Raw genomic sequence first — 25071 nt, 5'->3', positions numbered from 1 at the left:
AAAAAAATACACATTTATCATATGAAAATTATAAAAATATAATAATAAAATATTTTATTATTATTAAATGTTTATTGCTATACTCACAAGACAATATTTCACCAAATTAATGGCGTGTGCAAGAAGATTGCCTTTCTCCACATAAGAGAGGATTAATTTAGATTTCGTAGCTCTCTAACATTCTTGGAATTTCATACGAGTTATCTTGAAAGTATACATTGGAGTAAAGATGGGAGCATCGACCATTAATAATTATAGAATAAAGAAAAATATTAACCAGTATCTTTAGTTAAAGAAATAACTTTTTTACCAAAATTGTTATTAAAATATATTTATTATGATTTTATTTCTAACATACTTGTGAATATTTTTTATTTTTAAATTTCTTAACCAGTTAAGACACTAATTAATAAAATTCTAGAACTAATTCCAACAGTGCCCAACGAAATTTTTGCTGCCTTCAAGTGCCTGGGCACCCCGTTAGGACCAAAACTAAAGCAAGGCTCAGAGAACTACAGGCCCATAGAAACACTGGGCTTGCAGTAAACTGAAGGCTAACATATTGCCGAATATATGTAGTAACTCGAATCGTTCAAAACATTTTTAATTTGTTGATAAGAAAGAAAAACATTTTTAATTTGGACGAAAAATGATTCGAGTTGTTAAAAATAATATTTTGGACCCAAAACAAAACATTAATTAAGTAGAAAGCATATACAATTGGAAGAGAAATAATTTGGATTTTTTTGGGGATACTATTTTTCACAGTCTTATTATTTTCTCAAATAATTAAAATTTATTTTACTTTAATTTTCATCACTTAATAGAAATTAGGATTATTCAATCACAAAATTAAAAGTATGACGATGAAATAAATGAAGTATATGTGCTTTGTACGAGCCGAATAAAATTGATTACTATCCGAAATAGCGTCAGTAAGAGATAACGGTGGAAGCCACGAGGCCAAGTTGGTGGCTGCTGAAGTTTTCATGGTTAACTTTCCTTCGCCGTTAAAGTTTATGAGTGATGGTTGGTGTGTCGTGATATTAATTCACGTCTCAGATCTGAAGGGAAGTGAAAGAATAACCTTTTGAAAGCATTTGAGTAATATTCCTAAATACTTATAGTTTGGTGCTGCTAGCGTATCACAGTTTTGATACCACAAATTAATATTATAAGATATTTTTTATTAGTACAGTTTTTATCTAGTAATAATAACAATTAATTTATTGATACAAATTTGAAATTTTCATATTAATAGTTATGTTAATAAAACTATTTATTAATGTAATATGTTATATTTGTTTATAAATCTATGACATTTTTATTTTAACAATTAAGTTTTTATGAAAAAATCTACAATAAAAATTAAAATAGCGTTATTGTTATTGAGTTATGACATGAAATCACGTCACCCATCCGGATTATTCCTATAATCCGCTTGCCTTTAAAGCCATCGAACTCACGTAATGATTAGATTGCCCTAACTCAAGGTTTACCAGTAGCAAACAAGAACAACCCAGATACATGCTACATTAATGAATTAAGTGAAATGGCGTTCACGAAAGCAAGGAACTATAGAAAACATGGGGTGCATCTGATCGTTAACATTTTACTGTTAAACTCATTTAACTCATCATTCGAGAATCACATTGCTTTAGTTCGTTGAATTTATTTGTTTCCTACATTTTGTTGCTTGTCGAACCAACTAAATGATTGAAAGGAAAGTTTAGATTGGTGCAAAGAGCTGGAAAATAATTTGGAATTTTGCCACGTATATGGCAAATTTTGACCAAAATTCCTTTGTACACAACACAGGATACACTCACAAGTCAGAACCCAAGATTCAACACGCGCAAAATTAACCATGCAGGAGTTTATAAACATAACTTTTACTGCACGTTTAGCGCCGCAGAATATATAACATTTAAACTTTTAATATTAAAGTTTGATATATATATATATATATATATATGAGTGTGTGTGTAAATTACTTAATATCCACTCCATTATAAATCACATTATTGATAAGATCAATAATTACATCATTAACATAATTAAGTAATCAAAGAAATTATATAAAATCTCAAACAAAATGACATAGTAATAAATAATTTTACATGCGTTTTATCAAGTCAGACTAGTCACACATTATATTGTTACGAATACTCTTATTAAAAAATTATTGAGCAAAATGAAAAATATACAAAATATGTTAAAATTATAGTTTAAAATAAATTATTTAATAAACTACCTATATATATATATATAATATTCACATTATATTAACAATATCATCTACAAATACAAATAATGAGTTACAATAAATAATGTGAAAAAGTAAAATGAAAAAGTCATACTTATTTTTCTCTACATAAATTGGGATCATAGCTACAACGATCTAGGCGATGAAAATGAAAAGTGGGGGGGTGCCCCCACGTGGAAAAACCAAAAGGTTAAAAGCATACCTCTCAACCAATTGAGTGCTATTTAATTTGTCAGAGTTTAAAAAAAGGTTAAGCAAAGGAATGGAGAGACTGTGAAGGAAAGCAAGCTATAGCAAGCGAGGGAAGGTGTGTTTCAAGCCAAATATTAATGGCAAAGTGTATGGTGGCAGATACACATTGAAGAAGTGCAATAAAAGGTGGATTGTTTCAGTTGGGTAGGTCTGAGTTTTTATAATGCTTTTTCATTATGTTTCAACTTTGAAGCCAGCCAAGTCACTCTCTTTCTCTTCTTCCTCACAAATATTTTCTCCTTGGTTCAAGGTTTTTTGTGCAATCCCACACAACACCAGAAATCTTTAAACTGCATGCGTGGTAGTGCTTCATCGTGCACCATCAGTATATGAATCAAATGCAGGCAATCATGATCTTGATGCTGAAGGTTCAACAGGCTCTCTGAGCCACAGCTTAATTGATCTCACCCACTTCCCTCCTTGCCATTAATATTATTAAATATAGAGAGAGAGGCTTCCTATTCTTTTCTTCCCCTTAACAAGTCGTTTTCCAACTTTCTTTTATTGTTTGTGTTAGTGTTTGGGCTTGGAAATGCCCATGAAAGTCAAATTTTCTTTGTGCTGTTTGCTTTGGTAGTAATGGTTTCCTAGCTTTATGTTATTGTCTCACCCATTTTCTTTCTTGGAGCTGAAAGAAATATGGGTATTGTTGGGAGAAAGATAAGGTGCTTATGTTCCACTCCTCATTACCATCATCTTCTCCTTCTGACTTTCTTTGTCACCGTACTTCTACAAAGGACTGTGGTTGAATCCACTACGCTGAATTACACGAGCTATAGGCAAATCAGTAGCTTGAGACTTGAAAGGATTAGTAGGCACTTGGACAAGATCAACAAGCCTCCTGTTCTCACCATAGAGGTACTACTACTATTATTAATATTATATATTATATATACTACAGTTTCGTAGTGTACGTGATCAGTGGTTGAAATTTTAATGACCACATAAATGTTGGTTTCTCCTTCTTTATTGTATAACAGTAATTGTCTTTTTATTTTATTTTATCATATTATAGAGTCCGGATGGAGATCTTGTAGATTGTGTTCACAAAAGAAAACAACTAGCTTTAGATCACCCCCTTTTAAAGAATCACAAGATTCAGGTACAACGACCAAATTAATTTTACTACTGTGCTTTCATCGCACTTTGCTCATATCTTCTACTTATGTTGTTTAATTAAATTATACTCATGGAATATGAATTTAAGTATATGAAAACTTTGTAATAAGTGGTTGATGGAACAGAAAGAGCCAACGGAGATGCCAAGAGGGATGAATGTGAAGAGAGATGAGAATGATGGTACTAGTAGAAATGATATGGAAGGAAAACAAGGAAGAGTAAGAGAGGAGGCATGGCAAATGTGGCACCTAAATGGGACACGGTGTCCCAAGGGAACGGTTCCCATAAGGCGAAGCACAATGCATGATGTGTTGAGAGCAAAGTCTTTGTATGACTTTGGGAAGAAACGCTCCCCAGTTTCCCTCTCTACCCGCAACGATGCCCCCGATGTTCTCAGCGCCAATGGCCATGAGGTGAGTGCCTCCGATTTAATCAGATAAGATGCCTTGTGTGTGTATATATATATATATGTGATATTTTGCAAAATGAACATCACTTTTTTAAAATGAGGAATAACAGATAATGATAAATGTTGCAGCCAAAGGTCAAAATGGTATAATTTTTTACTCTACAGAATTGTGAAAGTTTCGGTTTGATCCCTTTACTTTTTGTTAAAATTAAAATTGTTCCTTTCGTATAATTTAGTCACTTTGATATTAGTCCAAACAATAATAAGAAAATATTGCCAATAAGATATTTCTTGACTAATACTAATTTAACAGTATCTTTTCGGAGCATATCTTATAACAAAAGAGAGAGATGTAAAAAAGAAGATAATTTTAGAATAAGATAAATGCTGTAATAAAGAAATAAAAAATTGAGTTGTTAAATTTTAAAAAAAGAATTGAGTGAAACTAGTTTTATCTTTTTCTTTTCTGTAACACTCGTGAAGTAGCTGTAATTCACATACGCCGAATCCTTTTAAAAATTACTTAATTTCAAGTGGAACGTTATTAAGATTGCTTTGTTTGTAATTCAATTTATGTTGTCCTTCTGGTGCAAATCTGAAGCTCTAATGTGATTAAAACAAAAGGATGTTTTGCATTTTATATGAATTCATGAAACAGCACGCGATCGCATATACGGGATCGTCGGAAGAGATGTACGGGGCAAAGGCAACAATAAACGTGTGGGATCCATCTATTCAAGTGATCAACGAGTTTAGCCTCTCACAAATTTGGATCCTTTCAGGATCCTTCGATGGCACTGATCTTAATAGCATCGAAGCTGGATGGCAGGTACTCCTTCCAATTCCAACGTTTATTTCTCTTAATATAATAAATTTTTATTACAAATTATAGAATTTAATGCATTAATGATATTAGATATTATTTTTAATATATTTATTGTAATTTTTTAAAAATAATTTACAAAACAAATTTTAACTTTTTAAAAAATAAATCAATTACAAAAATATATTAAAGAATGAGTTTAGAAGAAGAGTGTTGATAAAATATCTCTTTAGGAAATAGTGTCTGAAGCTTTGATTATTCTACTAGTCAGGTCAGTCCGGAGCTCTATGGTGACAGCAGACCCAGATTGTTCACTTATTGGACGGTACAGCATCTCTTTCTTCTTCCTCCCTCATAAATATAATTCCTCTGCCTCTCTTACAAACAGAGATCTCATTTTAAATTAGTGGTCACACAGCGTTCAATTTGATCATGTGATGACAATAATATACTACATTTATGCTTTGAGGTTTTGGTAATAATGTTTCATGTGGAATGTCATGTTAATTAGAAGGGTAATTGGTACAGTTTTATGGAAATAATAATCAGATTTCAATGTCTTAAGCAGAGTGACTCATATCGAGCAACGGGATGCTACAACCTTCTTTGTGCTGGTTTTATTCAAACGAATAGCAGGATAGCCATTGGAGCTGCCATTTCTCCAGTCTCTTCCTATGCTGGCAACCAATATGACATCACAATCCTCATTTGGAAGGTCAGTATTTCTTCCACGAACAACTACATGGATGTACATTTCATACCCGCCAAAGCTAGCAAAGGATTAATCTTGATTGTTGTTGTGAATATTAATTAGGATCCAAAAGTGGGGAACTGGTGGATGAGTTTTGGCGAGAACACATTGGTAGGGTATTGGCCGGCAGAGATATTCACACACTTAGCGGAGCATGCGACTATGGTGGAGTGGGGTGGAGAAGTGGTGAACTCAAGGACCAACGGCCAACACACCTTTACCCAAATGGGTTCTGGACACTTTGCTGAGGATGGCTTTGGAAAAGCAAGCTACTTCCGGAACCTTGAGATCGTGGACATGGATAACAGTCTTAGCTCTGCTCAAAGCATCTCAACCTTAGCCGAAAACACAAACTGTTACGACATCAAGAGCTCTTATAGCAACGAATGGGGCACATACTTCTACTATGGTGGGCCTGGGAACAATCCACAGTGCCCATGATTATTATTAACTACCGTACATATGAATTATCTTGGACACAGTTTGTTCCGTTTCGAGTTAGTCCATGCTCAAGTTATATCTTCTGTTACATTCTTTATTTGTACGTAATTATAGAATTATTGTTATGCTGTTAGTTTCCATTTTTGTTTCTACAACTCTCAATTTTATTTTATTTTTTGTTTCGATCAATGCAAGAGAAAGAAATTGTGGGCTGTAGTCAACAATAGATTAAGGAATTTCAAGACACATCAGTGCAAAAACACGATTGGAAATGACATGTTTTGAAATGGTAAAACTTTTGGTGAGCATTCGTGCACCCTCCCAACCCTTACAACCCGTTATAACCATTCATTTTAGTCATGAGTATCCAATTTAATTAAAGTTAATTTTAAAATTTTAATTCTTAAAATTAGAGTAATAATTTGTTAAATTAAATAACATGTGACATTTTATTTAATTATTTTAAATACAAAAAGATACTGTTTTATAATTTTTAAAAAGTAATTTATTTTTGTCAATTATTTTTAATATTTTCATATAATAAAGTTCTGTTTTGCATTATTTTTTCTTCTTGCTTTTTTTCCATTGTTATTGCAATAATGTCTTTTTTTTATAATATATGTTTTCATTTCACTTTTTTTTTTTTTCTACAACTTTTTTTTTTAGCTCAAAATCTCATCTTTTCTCTTATAATATATGAACATTCATGCACCTTTAGAACGGTCAATCATATTTATCTTTAATAAATAAAAATTTATTTTAATTTCTAAATATGTAACTTAATTAAAATTAATCTTTAAATTTTAAAATTTTAATCCTTAAAATTAGAGTGATAATTTGTTAAATTAAGTAATTTAAACACAAAATAATATTGTTTTATACTTTTTGAAAAATAATTCATAATAAGGTTTCCTTTTACATTATTTTTTCTTTTTGCTTTCCTCTTTTTGTTGCTACAATGTCTTTTTTTCTTGATATATATTTTACAGTAGTTTTATTTTCTTTTTCTCTCCACAGTTTTCTCTTTTATTCAACTCAAAATCTCATTTTTTTCTCTCATAAACAAACCAAACAAGTTAAAGTTTTTATTAACTCAAATATCATCTCTCAATTATCTCTTTTTTTCTTCATTACCACACCTACTAAAACCACCTTCAAATCCAAGCTTTTTGCCAACCCATTCCACACTCCGTGAATCTCATCTCCCCCTTGATCCTCAAGTTACTTTAGATTCTGGAATTTTTGCTATAGCCAAATACGAGAGAAATGTCATTTATATTATAAAAAATGACAAGATTATTTTTGTTGTAAATAGAGGTACTCTAAGCATTTCATTAACTATATATCTATGTTCTAAAAAAAATATTTGCATGCATCAAAAACCTCAACTTTAGAAGGTAAATACATTAAAAGGGGACAAATTTTATCAGTTGGTAACGCTACCTCCCTCCTCTAGTTACTAGAAATCATCATGTGTCTTCAACATAATCAATCTTTATTGTACCTCCTTCCTTGTCCATTTTATTTCAAACATGATATTCACCAAAATTTTTAGGCGAGTCTTGGAGCTAATAGTTCAAATGACAAAACTTGAGAAGAATGAACTTTGTAGTGTGAATATTATTGTAGAGGTGGAAGGAAAAAAGAAGATGTCATGGAAGAAGGTGAAACAGAGGACGAGGAATGGACTTTATTGAACGAAAATGAACTATTTTCAAAAGATTATAAAATAACAACGTTTTGTGTTTAAAATGAATTATGTATTACTTAACGTGACATATCATCTATTATTTACTTTTAACATCTCTTAACAATTACAATGACTAACATAATTGATAATTACTAATTTTAGAGACTAAAATTTTAAATTTTAAATTTAGGGAATTAATTTGAATGATGTTGCATATTTCAAAAACTAAAAGAATATTTACTCTTATTTTATTATACAATTTTATTATTATTATTTGACATGTGATAAATTACACAAGTCATTATTAGAAAGGTATTTTAAATTTATAATTTTTATTTAATTTAAAAATAATTTATTATAATTTCTTTTAAGGTATGTTTGGTAAACATGATAAGGCAATAGAATATAATAATTTATCATATATTTTTCTAAATAATGTTGAGTTATTTATCGTATCATCATAATTCAAGTTCTTATCTAGAAGAAGTTGAGTTAAAAATTACTAGTATAAGATATTAAATTCTTATTCATACTTTATATTATTTTTAACATTTTATAAAATAAAATTATTTTAAATAATATAATTTTAATATTTTTGCTAAAAAATATATATATGAACATTTTTTAATAAAATATTTTTCACAATATTTTTTTACAAAAATCTACAATTTTCACTAAAAGTATATTTTAAGAAAAACACGTGTAAAAAATTTTAATCGTTTTATAATTTTTGTTTCTAATTATAATTTTTTCTAAAAATAAATTTTAATTGTAAAAAAATGAATAGAATATTATAGTTTAATATCAAATTTAAATATTATATGTACATAAAAGTATTTTTAATATATATATATATATATATTAAAAATTTAAATAACAATATTTCTTAAAAATTATATTAATTTTAATAAAAGAGTAAAATTTAATTTAAATATAATTTAAATTTTATTCTATTATTTTTCAGTTATCTCAAACATTAAAAGAAATGACAAATTGCAGTAAACAAAAGATATATGACTTCGTTGTTATTATTTCACATGTGATAAGATCTATATTAGTCATTATTAAGAAGGTATTTTAAATTTTAAATTTATATTTAATTTAAAAATATTTTAGCATAACTCCCTTTATAGTTATTTTAGTCAATTTTAAATAAATTATAAATTGTATTTTTACATCATATATTTTTAAGAGCTTGTCCATTATTATCTTAACCCTAATGTGTATCTGTGTTACCATCGCAATTGCAGTGTATCAAACCATGTGAAACATAATTCATTTTATTTTGTCTCCATTTGACAACAATTGAGACAAATGAATATCAAACCCAACACACGAAGGTTGTTAGATTATTGTATCTTGTTTTCTTTTTTAAAAAAAAAATTGAGGGTTTAGAAAGTGTTTTTTGAAGCAATGATCGGTATCACTAATTTACAATATTTTAATAAAATAATAATATTTTACATTAAAAATATAACGAAGGTGATACATGTTAATTTGGTGAGTGTTTCCCAACTTTGATGTAGAGTAAAATTTTAGTTTAGTCCTAAGATATGTAACATAATTTAAATTTATTTTTTAAATTTTAAATTTTAGTCTCTAGAATTAATAATCATTAATCACATTATTTTTTATGTTAAAATTAAATATAAACGTGATGATTTATTACATTTTTTAATTTATTCTGATGCAAAACGATGTCATTTTAAAATTTTTAAAAAATAATTCATTTTTTATATAACTTTTAACATTTTTAAAAAATAAGGTCCCTTATATTTTTGCATCGCCTTCTCTTACGATGTTTTCTTCCTTCCGCGTTGACATTTTGCTCGCTTTATTTTATCAAATGGGTTATTTGACTGTTATGGGTTGAAGCATATGGTACTATAATAACAATACGTTATAGACAGTGGTTATCTTCTATATAGTTCGTTACACCATTCTAACATTATTTTCTTTTATATAAATAACAAATGACGTATATATTGAAACACTAGCTGCACTTTACATTGCGGTTTCATTACCCGTAATAATGTAATAATTTAATTTTGACATCACTTTTCAGATAGAAAAGTTTAGAACGGATAGCGATATTCCTCCGTTTCAAAATAAAACCAAAGCAACAAAAGAAAATTTGCACAGTACGTAGATGGCCTAATATAACGAGAGAAAGGAAAATATTTCCTGAAGAATGTTGACCGCCACACATATTTTTTGCGGCATGCGGTCTCATCTCTCGTGTGGTTAATAAAATAGGGTTGCAAGGATTGGCCGTAGCTATGTCACCTGAACGTCCATAAACCATAAACCTTAATTAATTAACAGATTAACAGTAATAATGAAGTGGCTAGAATTCACGTATCACACTTGGGGTGTGGTGACGGGTGAGGGAGATGCACTAGCGGGCTCTATTTTACGCATCATGAATCCTCCACCCTTACTGGAACCATCGTCATCATCGTGATACGCGTAAGCAAATCCACCATGCCTCGTCAAATCCATCCCCGCAGTCTCATCGTCCCTCGATATCCTCAACAGTTTCATCTTATGAAGCCCATAGAACAACGGCGCCATCGTCGCCGTCACCCACCCACACACCACCAATATCTCAATCACCTGCGCCGCCACCAACTTCCCACCGCCACCCATAAGCGCCCCGTACGGCCTTCCAACGCCGTAAACCTCCTCCACGTACTCCTGCTTCGCGAACAACCCCGTGAACAACACCCCCCACGCGCCACACCCGCCGTGGAGCTGCGCCGCCTCCAACGGGTCATCGTACTCAACCTTCGCCGCAAGTATATTGAGCCCAATAAGAACCCAGGCCGCCACAAGCCCACACACGATCGCGGCCCACGGTTCCACCACGGAACAACCCGACGTGATGGCAGCGAAACCGCCAAGTAAACCGTTACACACGTCAATCACGTTCCAGTGTCCCACCAATAACCGCTTGCTGAACAGAGTCGTCAGAGCCGCAGTGCTCCCAGCCAATGTTGTCGTGACAGCTGTCCTCCCGATCGCACTCCATTGACCGTAATACCCTCCTCTGCTACCCCCGTAGCCTTTCACTATAGTCAGAAACGAACCGGGATTGAACCCGTACCACCCGAACCATAACAAAAACGAACCCAGCACAACTAACGACGCGCTGTGGCCACGTAATGCCACGGACCGGCCGGTCCGGTCGAACCGGCCAATTCTCGGGCCTTCAATAAAAGCGCCCCATAGTCCCGCTATGCCCCCAACCATGTGAACCACGCCCGAACCCGCAAAGTCAATAACTCCAGACCCGAATAAGAGGCTTCCGTTAGTTCGGATCGGGCTGGCCCACCCGTCTGGGGACCAGAACCAATGCGAAACGATGGGGTAAACGAAGCCGGTTAAGAAAGAGGAGTAAATGAGGTAAGCCACGAACTGAGTCCTCTCGGCTATGGAGCCGCTGGTGATTCCGGCGGCGGCGATGGCGAAGGCCCACTGGTAGAGGAAGAAGCTGTAGTCTCCGGAAGGCGAAGGGTAATCCTTGAGGCCGAAGAAGTGGCGTCCAATGAAGCCGTTGGAGGGGGCTCCAAAGGCGAATGCGAAGCCGAAGAGGTAGTAAGAAAGGCCTCCGGCGGCGGCGTCGAGGACGTTGGTGAGCATGATGTTCATGGTGTTCTTGGCTCGAACGGAGCCGGCGCAGAGCATGGCGAAGCCTAGCTGCATGGCGAAGACGAGATAAGCCGAGAATAGAAGGTAGGTGTTATCGATGGCGTAGGTTGTGTCGGTGAGTTTTTTTGCGATGGCATCGAATTGGGTGCAGAGGTAGTTGGCGGCGGCGGTGTCGTTGAAGAGTGGTGAGAGGTCGTTGGGTGAGCAAGTAGAGAGAGAAGCCATGCCTGGTTGAGTGGAGACAAACACAAGCTAATAGCTATGTATTATTAATATTTATCACAATGACTGATTTAATCATAGGAGAGTGTATGATATTTGATAGTAGTTTGTATGGTGGAGTTTAAGCCAAAGCCACCACCCTTTTTATATACAAATATTATGGAGCTTCTAATTATTTTATCTCTTCCATCAGCTATTTGATTCGTGGTTTTCAGAGCTGCAGAAAGAATCTTCCAATTGAATGAATTATCAATGATATTCGAGCATTGGTTCACTCCTCAAATTTTTCTCTTTTTTTTCTACATTTTTCGTTGGCTCCTCTTCAGCCCCACACTTTTATGTGGTTTACTCAACTTGCACCCTTTCTTTTTAACTTGTCCATTTTGAAAGATAATACAAATATAACTAATTCTTTTATTTATATTTAAATTCTTAATTCTCTTAATACTATTTTTCTCTAGTTTTATGATAAATTAAATGTACTGATTTTTATAAAATTAAATACAAAAATTATCAAATTTAAAATATAATATCATTCTTTTATTCTACATTACTATCGAATTACACTGCGTTTAGGGTTGTGGTTAACAAAATCGAATAATATAAAATGTTTTACCCACATTTATATATGTTTTCTTCCTCTGAATCATTTATTTATTTGAAAAGCGTAGAAATGAGATTATTCGTAATCGCTCTGACGATATAATATTATATAAGTCTACGTTTTAGAAACAGCAGGGTAACCCATCCTTGTCTGTATTTTTTCAATAATCTTAAAGCAAAGATCTTTCTCTAGCCGTAATTCCTCGCCATTAATTTCTTGTGACGTCTATCCATTTTATTAACTATTAACTTACTTTCTTTTTGCTTTTTATTTGGTATGCTATCTTGATATTCCTTATTTGAAACCCGAAATTATTCGTATTTTCTCTCTTTGTGCTAGAAATTGAAACGTTCAAATTTATTTAATTTTAAATAAAAATGTACTTGTTTAAACAAAAATAAAAAAACAATTATGCAAAATTCATTGAAGTAAAATCTTTTAACTTATACGTTCGTACATGACGTGAAAGAGTTATCCCAATCAAACACTGCAGTATATCCTAAGCAAATTCAAACTCGAATCATGGATATGTTATGAACAAAACATAACTAAATCTCTGTTTTATTTTGTAAAGTGTATTTTAATGCTTTTCAAGGCCAAAACACATGATCTGACGACAAACACTAACAGTATGTTATGACGCAGCGAATAGCCGCAGGCACTGATAAGTCAATCACACAACTCCACTATTGTTTGTACGATGTTAGAATTAGAATATATGCTTCATATCGAATAATATTTTACAGTATCTTAGATCATTTTATAATTTTATATTATCTTATAGTTTACTTTTTATTTTTATTTAGTTAGAATTATTAATATAAATACACAGTAATAATTTTTATATATTTTATCATCACAATATATTCAGTATAATATACATCACTGTATAACTATTATTCAAAATTTCTCCTTTTCTCTTTCTATATTTAAATTTCATAACTTAAAAATGTGATTATTATTTATTTCTCATCTTTAGAGAAATTCATCAATTATTCAAATAGTAAGCTGCTGGGGGAGTTAGTATATATGTAGTGAGTTATATTTTATGGGGAAGGATCTTCTGGTGAATGTAAGTCTAAAATCTTTTACACTTGATCTAAATCTTTTATTTAACTTAAATATAACGGTTAGTGAAGTAATAAATTATAACTCATTAGATTTAAGTTAATTGAAAGGCTCAAATTAGGTATAAGAGTTTTTAGACTTACACCGGTGTAAAAAGATCCTGTCCCATATTTTATATATGTTTTAAAATTTTTGTATGATTTATATCTTTTAATGGTAATTATTTATAACAAGATTTAATAATCGATATTAATTCTTCTTACTTTAACAAGAAATATATATATATATATATATATATATATATATATGGTATAGGATCCATTAATACCAGGTATAAGTCTAATACATTAAATTTTATCCGTATAAATCAAGTAATCTAACGATTAAAAAGTTACTTAAAAAATATGTAAAATATATATAAAAAAAAGTAATTTTTCAATCGTTAAATTATTTGATTTGTACGGTTGATATTTGATGTAAATCTTTTAATCTTACACTTGATGTTAATGGATCCTATCCTATATATATAATAAATTTTAGACATATATATATATATATATACACACACACGTGGTTTGTGTATCTAGTTAAAATTAAAAATTCTTTAATATCACATGATTATTTATAATATATCATATGACTTTGTATTTTTATCTTAATCAATAATACTACATAATACGTAACAACGAACATTAATTTTTATGTAAGCACAGTCATCTCATTTAATAGACAGCTCATGAAGGGGTGACAATAAAATTCAAATTTTTGGACACTCGTCGATCCGAACTCAACTTGATTTTTCTCTAATATGTAATTAAAGTATATTTGAGATACTGCCTTTCAATCAAAATTGCATGCATATATACATACATTAGTCTATTGGAGCATGGGATATATAGATATATTTTATTTTAAAGTAAATATAAAAATATGATTTTATAAATATACATTAAATATGATATAATGTAATGAAAATTTTTATAAGTATAAAAATAAATATTTATAAAAATTTTAAAAGTTTATATAAAGTAATACCAAAAATTAATAATAATTTTAATTTCTAAAATTTAGTAAAAAGTTAAGAAAAAGAGTAAAAATTAAAATAATCATAATGCTTCTTTTTCATCTTAAAATTTACAAGTAACGAACTATGAAGAAAATAATTCCTCAGTACTTTGTTTTTCAAATAATAAACTCTCATTTATAATATAAAAGTTTATATTAAACTTATAATTTATTATTGATATAATGTAAAAATGTAAAATAATTATTATAATGCTTAAATAATTTAAAGTATAACAATAGCTAAAACATAGTTAAAGTTACAATTGAGTTGTTAAAATTCTATTTTAACTATTTTTATTGTTTATTAAATTTTATTTGTTATTTGAATTAAAATGTAGATAAAATAATATTTATTAAATACATAAATAAATCAAATTAAAAGAAATGGTGCATGAGTTTCTTGCGAGTTTTCTAAACCCAACAAAAATAGAGTTGAATTTTAATTATTTATTTTTAGCAGAAACAAGAGTGTTGTCAACCGACCGCAGTTACCGTTCCTAAGCTTATGCATGCGTATGCATCGAAATGTTTAGTCTAAAAAGTAAAAAACAACAAATATAAGAAACAATGCAACATGACATAGGTAGGGAAATATAACAAATTTTAAAATTTACAACAAATAGTTTAATTCTTTCAAAATATAATAAAATATTACCATTTATTTAATTATTGTGGTATTTCAATTTACATTTATATAATTTTTTTGTTAAGACCGTTGAAACTTGACATATAACGTATCTTCTTTTAAAACTTTTAATGCATCTCAATATATTTTAAACTCTAGAAAGCAATATACTTAAAAGATCAATTTTCATTATAAGAAGTATAACATTGTCAACAAGTCTAATGATTACATTTGCTTCCATGTGTGTATATGGTTATTTTAAATCGTAGGTCAATGAGATGAGCTCAGAACTACGTTATCACTCCATATATAACATTTGTTTAGTCATATTCTTTAAAGTTGACTTTAAATTTTAAAGTATGATAATAAATTTAACTTACAAACAATATTGAGAATTAACTTGTTTGATTTTTTAAATAATGAGTAGCTGTTATTTTGAAAATATATCTAACATTTTAAAAGAGTTAGATATAAAATAATATTTTTGTAGTGCGTCATATGATATTGACATAAACATGTAAATGACTTCATACGTAAGAGAAATATGCAACCTTTGGCAATTATTAAATTTATTGAGGGTTAATACCAAACTAAAGGTTGTCTTCTCATTGCAGCTGCGGCCACTTAGAACTTAGAACCATTAAAATATTCGTATATTATAATAAGAGAAACCATCATCAAGCCCTTTTATTCTAAGAAACTCAGTTAAATCTATGTTTTGATACAAGTATAATACTATTTTTAGTATTTACAAATTTGAAGTTAGCTTGATGGTTGTAGGTTTAGTTGTTTTCAGTCTTTAAACATTAAAATATTTTATATTTTTTTAAATCAATAACTGTAATTTTTTTTAAAATTTTGAAAATAAAAGAATGTTAATTATATTATTTGTCAATATAAAATTAATAGTTATAATTATTTTACGTGAGTATTTTTCAAATACCTTTAAATTCAAATAAGCGACAATGTGGCTCATCAATCTGTGATCGATAACTAACATTAATTATTATAAATTTGCAGAGAAGAACATGATTATGTGATTGAAAATAAAATACAAATTTTAATTTTAAATAAATAATTCTGAAGTATGAAAGACCGATAAAAGAAAGCAATTTGGCGGCGTGATTGAGGAGGGTGAATAGGCAAGTTGCCGCATAATTGATTCCACACAGTGCAGTATTCAACGATTATATTCAATTATAAAATGTAACATCGAAGAAGAGTCTTCACCTAATGCAAATAAATAGAAAACGCAGTAAGTTCCAAACAGCTGAGGTATGATTTTACTACTATCTGATTATATTTTCAGACATATTCAGCAGTGTGTAAGATTCCAAACATTACCTGCTCCGCTTTCATTTATTTGATTATCTATTCAGTCGTAAGAAAGTTTGTGTTTATTTGAAAAAGATTAACTATTCTTTAATTTCTAAAATATTAGAAATTATAACTATTAATTTAAAGAAGATATAAAATATTTTTTTAAATTTACTTGTAACAAATAATTAAATAAAAGATATTACAATTTGCACTGCAGATGTCGCATAAATTAATCTGCTTTACAAATATGCTATGTGACGCCAAGATATGGGCTACAGAATTTTGATAGTGGATTAGATTCATTCACCAGTTGCCTCAACTTTGTTGTGCTTTCTCAGGATACACCAATGCAACCATAGATTATAGGAAAAGAAAAAAAACGTCAAAATTAGTCCAGTGTTGTATCCGTTCAATCCAAAAAATCCTCGATTCATCTCAGTATTAATAGAAAACCGTTTAAACCAGTTCAATCAAAGCCAGCGGAGAAAAAAAAATTCAATTTTAATTGGTTGTTGTTTATATTTTATTTATCTAACTTCTAATTTTTCTTATTTAAAAACTAAATCCCAAAGGTTCTCATGTGATATACCTACAAATTATTATTATTTAACATAAGTTTGATTGCATTTTTAGTCTCCTAATTTTCGTGTTTGTTTAATTTTAGTCTCTTAATTTTAATCATGTGATTTTAGTTTCCCTATTCTCTTAATTTAGTGAATTTCATCTAGTGTTTAACGGTCAATGTGTACGCCATGAATCGTTTATTTTTTCACCAATTCAATGGGAGGCGTATCATAGAACTTTGGAACAAGTGCAGGTACATGGAGCAACATATACATTAATGAATACGTTTCAAGATATTCTAGCACAAGCTATTTTATCAGGCTTCCCATGTCTACAAAAAATCATAAATCTCAACACAAGTATTTCTAAATCAGGTACACAACAAACGTGATATTGCAACAAATGGTATAAAATAAATGCAATCCAACACTCATTTGTCGGTTTAACTGTATAACACAAGCTTTCGTGGACCAAACATAAAAAAACACAAGCTTTCACGTGGAAAGTTGACAAGAAAGGCAAAGGAAAATCAACCTAATCTTGATGCCGAGGGCCACAATGAACGAGAGTATTGCTACTATGTGCATTTTTTTTTCCAATATGTGATGAGTTTAGTACTTTACTAATACTACGATTGTATACTATTATTAGTTTATTACTCACAAACTTAAGACTCTAAATCTACAGCATTTACAAACAAAACTGAGGGAAGGGAGCACCAAAAGCTCAATCTTTCTTTGATTTGAGCTGTATCCCAAGTAGAACAAGTCCCACCGAGGTAAATGCAGACAAGAAAGTTGAGGAATAGAAAAGAGCAAGCAATGCTCCCCTTAAAGACTGCAGCCAAATATTTATATTTTAAGCATCAGAAATCAGTAGTCAGCAGAAACAAGTTGAAGTAATGTGAGTGAGAAGTTATTTCAAAGCACCTTAGCAAGCAGCAAAGCATTGTCATTTGCATACTCCAAAGAACTCTCAGGAATGTTTTGAATTCCCTGAGCTATTTCCCATGAAAGAATCCTAAATTCCAAATTTCAATAACAACTGAGCTTTCCCAGTCTGAAGCCTTTTTTCTTATAAAACTCAAGTTTAACTTGGAAAGCTTACCCAAAAACAAGTCCAATTACTGCCCCAATATTGGCTTTATCTGGTGTTATTTCAACCTGCAATTCTCCAAACTGCAGTCGGCAACCATGTTACTAATTTCACAGTTTCATAGTAATAGTTTCTTATTACAGGAAACTTCCCATGGCCAGGGACAGAATAATTACAAACCTTCAGCGTCCGACTTTCCTCTTTTGGCTGTTCATTATTTACTACAGACATCGAACTAGCAGATAGAATTCTCCCAGCTGCAATCATTGCTTTTGCAATCTATGATGGGCAAACATCGCCACATATCAGTGTTACTTTGATAAAAATCACCCTAACCTGGTGCGTCCAGACCTAGCAATTGTAACTTTCTTTAAAAGTAAAAAGAAAATTGACTAGAAATAACGGGCTGACAGTGACAGAGCCATAAAATGGGTTTGCACTCTGTTTGCAAATAGTTATTGCAGAAGCATGTTATCATTGGGATTTATGACAAGCAATGAAAAAAGTGTCCATGCAAAGTTAACACATCAATTAAACTATATAAACTCCAAGTTTGCATCAGTTTTAGATATCACAGAATGGGCCAAAGTGGTAGGGTAGTAAGCAGTAACCATTAACCCTAATCGTTTCTTGGTGCATTATGAAAACCACAATTTTCATCTGAAGTCAATACACTTCCACATAAGAAATTTTGTTGCTGTCCCTAGACTAGGTTGTTTGGCCCATCTTTTTCTGGCTCTCTCCTAAAAAGTAGAAGCCTGTTCAATTTTTACAAAGCCTCTATATTTTGAGTCATTTGTTCATAAGAAAAAAGAAGTTGCTTTTATTTTAAAGAACTTTCCTAAAACTGCATTTGCCCCAACCTCTCCTTTCAAGGAGAAGTCTAAAACGAGGCATGACAAAATGCTACTAAGCAATCACACTTTTTAAGCTTTGAAGAAAGAATAACACCAAAAATAGTGAATAAAGTCAAGTACTTTACGGTTCCACGCTTCCTCATTTGGTCATAATAATAGCTTGATATCCTAAATGGTATCATATAGAGGGAAAATGACCCCACATAAAGTAACAAACAAGAAACAACAGAACCTTCTTTCTGAATGGATATTGCTATATCAGTAATTATTCGCCCAAAATTTCAATCATTTTCTCACTATATCAACTTCACACAAGCCAAAGAACCACGGGCACAGATGGAATAGAGTAGATACCTTCTGTGGCTCACCTTGGCCATACTGCCCCATTGATTGAAACCTTCTTCCAGCAGATACCAATCGCTTGCCAAGCGCTAAGCAACAAAGATATCATAAGCTAAACCCGTTATAATATTGGGCAAAGGGCTTGTTTGGAGGAGTGTTATACTAAGGGCTCATTGATTATTTTTTTCATGGGCTTACCTGATTTGGCAGAACCTGTCAACTTGGCCTCTATCAAAGGAAGCTTCGTCACTAAAGAGTGGGAGGTTGATGTGTCAGCAAGTTCCCATGCTCTAGAGAGGTTCAGCAATGTCTCTCCCAACTCTCGGCCGCACTGAGAAAGTATATAATATATTCATTCCATTAAACAAATATATCCATCATATTTTGAAATGGTAAATACACTAGACACACACAGTAGAAACATATTTAGGAGGCAATCAATGAATTATCACCAGCTTACATACACGTAAACTTCAAAGGCTTGAAGATAACTTTCCATGAAAATATTGATTGTGATGAAGAAAAGTTATTACATGACAACAGTTGTACAGGGACTGTTCTATAGGAAAATTTGTGCTTGCAAATTGTAGGTAGTAATCAAGTACCAACCTCATCCAAAATAGGTCCGTTTGAAAGGTCGAATGCGGCGTCGTTTAGCTTCACCAGAAGTCAAAACACAAACATGATTTCAGAGCAAAGCAACAAGAACATATTCAATTTGCTATTGATTAACAATGGAATCAACCGAATGAAAATGCTGAATGTGGACACAGCAAAGGGTTGCAATGCACTTACGTCTAACCGAAGATCGCGGGGAAGCTTAGCAAAGTAATCAGGAGGAAGATCAAAACTGTCCTGCAACGTAAACGCGCATGAGCTTTTGAATCACGAAATTTACTATATAAAAAGGGGATTTGTATTTTTAAAAGTTGAAATTTGAAACCAACCCAGAAGGTTTAAAGGAAAAAACGTTAAATTTGAAGCATGGGAAATGAATGGCTTACAGCAATTTCTTGGAGAAGAGCTTGAGGGTCAGGTTCTATGGATTTGGGGGAGTCAGATTCTGTTAGAGCAAAACGCACAGCTAGAGGCTTTGAAGGAAGATAAATGGTATTGGTAGAAGAAGTAGTGGTGCCTAATTTGAGTGATGTTAGGGAAGCCAAGTGTTGGGGAGATTGAGGGGCTATCGAAGACCAGAATTTTGAGAGCGGCGAAAGGAATTGAAGAGAAGCTGAAGCCATTTTTCCTTCCCAACTTGGATTGAAGCAGGCAGCTCTCAGTGTCAGCCACTGAAATTCCCGATTCAAATTTTCCAATTTGCATTTGACTTATCTGTTAGTAGATAACGTGTCATTTTATTTTTAAAAAATGTGAAATTAATCGGTACATCATTCAATTATTTTAAATTTAATAAACAAATCTTTAATTTTAAAAAATTGTAAGTACATTTACACAAATAAAAAATAATAATGTATAACCAAATTGGCTTAAGGACGGCGATGATGTTATGTGAATAAAGCATTCGAGGAGTTTCCCCCTAAATAAGTGATTATTCATTGATGTGCTAAGCGAAGGAAACAGGGGTCGGGTCGAGTCATTCTGCTTATTTTCACCATATTTTTTTTTTTCAACATTTTTTACTGGCAGATAACATGATGAAAAAAAATATAAGAGAAAAAAATATTATAAATTTTTTAAGCGAGAATAATATTCTCGTGACTCGCAGAGTGAGCCTATAATCGTGCTAAAACGTTGCCCCACAATTTTGGAGCTGGTACATATTCATTGCATTATAATCAAGAATGGATGGAAATTAAATGATATTGATTTTTAACGTTGTGGATTCCTCTGTGTATGTTGTTCCTATATTCATCTCATTTTTCACTCGCTCTTTACTTCCGCTATAGGTTAATAAAGCTTCAGGTATAGGTGCGGCCGAAGTCGGACATATTTACCGAGATCTTTGGCGTGGTCAAGATTTGAAATGAGCAGCTATTGAAATGTCCTAATAAACTCAATGCCTAAAGGGGAAGGAGAGATTTTAACATGAACTGCATAATCACAATCCCTTAAAAGTACTAGCAAAGAGATCAACATTATAACAGGAAACTGTCAACCCAATAACTCAAACACAATAAAAAATAAATAAATAGCAAAAAAATATTCTCTCAAAATTACAAGAATCATTAAAATCACCAACAAAAAATAAAACAAAATTAAAACTAAAAAATATCATAAGAGACAAACAATTATTAATGTAAAAAACTCCTCAAACTAGGATAAAAAATCACGAGTCATTCAGACTATATAAATAATTAACTATGATCAGGGTATAAAAAAGTTTCCAATGAGTGTACAAATTATACTTACAAATAGTCAAAACAAATAAAGCACTAATATTCACAAACAAGAATCAAAAAGATAAAAAAACTCTAATTACAAAATACAAAATTGCAAAATCTATTTTTTCCTCTTCAAATGTTTTTTCGATAATCTAACCTAACAAAATAAAAATTCACATGCTGCAAATATGCTGTCAAAATATTAGTTCGATCCAACAATAAACAAATCCGCAATTGCAATTTGAAAAATGACAATACAGTGATGTGCAAAAATAACAAAATGGTCTCTTTCTCTCTTAATATTTTGCGGTAAGAGTCTCTCTTTTCTCATACCTTATCTGACCCTTCTCCACTAATTTTAGTAAAACATAGTAGACAACATATTTGAGCCTTTCTATACATAGGAAAGGAACCCAAAAACCTAACACATTACACTAGATCACCGATGCATTAAGCAGCATTCTTGTATAGGCAACATTTACGTATGCATTAAAGCTACGCATAATTTGGGCTCTTCAAAATAAACAATAAACTATCATCAAAGATACGGCTCAATCCAGCTAGGATCAGGATCCAAGCATCTTCCGTATTGCCCCTCTTCTCAGTTTCCTTTGCAACAAAAACATATATATATATATATATAGGAAGAAAAAGGATATCGTATATTATGCAGCAGCAACCCAACAAACAAGGCCCAATGTCTTGAGAAGTTCATATGCAGGATTGCAACATTGAACTTAAGAATTGTTTTCGAACGAATATGAAACTAGTTCCATTCCAGGTTGAAAATTAAACAGCGTCTTACAATGATAGTAAACAGTGGCCTAAATTGAAAAGAAAAAATTCAAAATCCTGCTCACTACCAGAGTGAATCAAAATCCTTCGTTATGTTCCTTAGTAAGTAAAACTTGTAACGTAAAATACAAGCTTGCATTCTTGCATGGCTAAAAAACCGCTTAGAGATATTTTCTCACCCTAACAACAATGCCCGTTAGTAGATTTTTACAAGACCTTTTCAGGTGAAACAGAGAACAGATTCCAACTTGATGTTTAGTATTCTAGTCAGCTTGCAACCTTTGCAACCTTTCTTTGCTCAATTTGACCAGTTAATGGGCACTGCATTTCTGTCCAACTTACTGGAACCATAGTTGCACCTAAACAGAAGGAATATATAACACAGGTGAGCATTGATTCAATCAAGTCTTTCTAGGAAATAACATAATGAAATGTAAAACATCATTCCACAATATCTCATAGTCACAAGCTTAAATGAAACAATCCATTTTAATATTGCTCAGCATCTATGAAAATCCCTACCTGATAGGTGCTCATCCCCTGTGCAGGGTACAACTTATAATGCAAATTCATAGATTTTACTTCATTGCTTATGATAAATAAGATGAAGCAGCGTTAAGCACATAAAATATAATGGAGAAACTGATGTGAGAATGCAGGAAAAGCTAAATTTCAAGCTGTTCACCAGATTAAGCTTGAAATAAATGTCCTTTCATTCATAACTCAGATTCCAATTCAAATATCACAACAGTCCAAAGCCCTAATAAGATCAAACCTAGCTACATCACTAACCTGTTCCCACATACCCTGCTTAACTGCTTATTACTAACAGGTAATTTGATGTAATTAACTCGCATCTGGGACATATTGTGGGGGACATCCAAATTATTCTCATGAATTTAAGTATGCATTTGCTCCCTTGAGCCTCAGCAATACTAAACCTACCCTCCTAAATAAAATGTTCCACAAAGAGAAGTCAATAACCCAGTAATAGTACAAGTTGATTGTATCATAGATGGAGCTTCCTCCAAACCCAAATGCACTTCCATTGTTTTTATAATGTCCCTCCCAAGGAGAAACAAAAAGAAATCTGCCACATAATAAACTAGAGTTGAGCAAAACCAGCAAGTAATGTAAACAAGAAGTCATACAATCCATTAACAGATACTACAGGGAACCAGCAAAGAAATACAACCACATATGAGGGTTCAACTCCCAAAATGAGCAAAATCTCACCAGCAGTGCTTTCTGCAGAAACAACGCCAAGTTCATTCTTAGCAGTCGACAGAAAGTATGCCCGTGCATCTCCAAGAGAAAGCTGACAAAAATGGATTAAGTTAAGGTTCTATTCATGTAGCAACCAAATGACTTAAGAGCAATTTGGAAAATTTGAAATCAACTTATTAAAACTATTAGAATCAGTAATAATACCACAAGCGCTTTAATGATGTCACCAGGACGAAAAGATAAGTGCATGTCTACTTTATCAATCTCGGTTGCTCTAACATCTTGCTGCCTGCCAAAATACGAATTATAAATACTTTAACATTTTTAAACATACAACTTTAAAAGAACTCGAAAAGTCAAACATCCTGAAATTGATAATCATGCATACACAACGTAAATTCAGAAAAAAGATGAACTCACTCTAAGCATACAAGATTTACAATGACCATAATTCATCCAATCCTTTTCTTCCTTTTTCTTCCCATGAAACTGCTAAAGTCACTCTAAAGTAACAAACGGTAACTTGGAAGGTAACAGTATAGCATACCTAATGATACCAGTAAACTTTTCTCGAACAGACTTCGGTCCAACACACATAATATCAGCTGAAGCGGTTCGAGCCATTACTTTGGTAACCTATCAAAGCAAAATGCATGCGCTTGAAGACAAAGAGCGTAATGAAAAGCATTATAGACGTAGCTATAGCCATAGACATAGACATACCCGCGCAATTACAACAGATCCAGGCTCTGGAACAGGTCCATGAGCTTTGTGACCAGTTACTTCAACAGTGGATCTCTGTTTGATAGAAATAAATAATTCAGCTTCAAAATAAACTAAAAAACAATGTAGTAAGGTTGTTTGATGAGTTTAGGGTTTCGTATTGTACTGTAAATTCGATGAAAACCCTACCTGATCAGGAGAGTCCGGCGCTGGAGGTATGGTACGGCGGAAGCCGGTTACGGAGGCGTAAACGGTTTCGTTATGAGACGCCGCATATGCTCCTCTTCCGGCTTTAACATCTCTGGTTCTACCCAACACTTCACCTGGTGTCACCATCACTGCTTCTTTCTCTTCTTCCATTAACGTTCTTCGCCGCGCCTCACTCCCAATCTTCCCTTTCACTTTCTGCGCTACGCCTCTCCATATTAATTAGTTAACTGGCCGACCCTTTTTAAATTTTGTAATAAAAAATTATATTAATTTGGATTTTTCATTGTAGATACTTTTTCTTTTAAGTGAAAAACTGTAATTAAAGTAAGAAAAATCTATTTGCTAGGTTTTAAATAAAAATACGACTATATTATGATTTTAAATTACTAGAATTTGTGAATAAATATTCTTAAGTGTTTTAAAATAGTTTAGAGAAGTTCTTTTTTAAGTTAATGCTTATATTGGCTAAAAGCCAATCATAGTAGTCTCTAAAATATGAAAAATATTCAGGAGTTTCTTGAAAATGTAATTTTATGAATAAATTAATTCTCATATTTGTGTTATATTAATTTTTATTTTTATTTATCCACTTAGTAAAAAACTAATAAAT

General features: G+C 31.8%; 1 protein-coding gene and 1 pseudogene across 1 annotated transcript; one reads left to right on the top strand and one right to left on the bottom strand.

Annotated features, from left to right (window-relative positions):
* The first annotated feature begins 2536 nt into the window (after positions 1-2536).
* Positions 2537-6061, top strand: LOC113872521. The gene is made up of 7 exons (XM_027510139.1): positions 2537-3376; positions 3534-3620; positions 3763-4050; positions 4705-4875; positions 5141-5194; positions 5438-5584; positions 5684-6061. Exons 1-7 carry the CDS (start codon positions 3158-3160, stop codon positions 6059-6061), a joined length of 1344 nt encoding a protein of 447 aa, XP_027365940.1. The 5' UTR covers positions 2537-3157.
* Positions 6062-9683: 3622 nt separating this feature from the next.
* On the bottom strand, positions 9684-24642 carry LOC113871665 (annotated as a pseudogene).
* Between the last annotated feature and the right edge of the window lie 429 nt (positions 24643-25071).

This window comes from Abrus precatorius, unplaced genomic scaffold, assembly GCF_003935025.1.
Source record: "Abrus precatorius isolate BTA unplaced genomic scaffold, Abrus_2018 Scaffold7, whole genome shotgun sequence".
In the NCBI taxonomy this organism is placed as follows: Eukaryota; Viridiplantae; Streptophyta; class Magnoliopsida; order Fabales; family Fabaceae; genus Abrus; species Abrus precatorius.
This window is presented reverse-complemented; position numbering and strand designations above follow the sequence as displayed.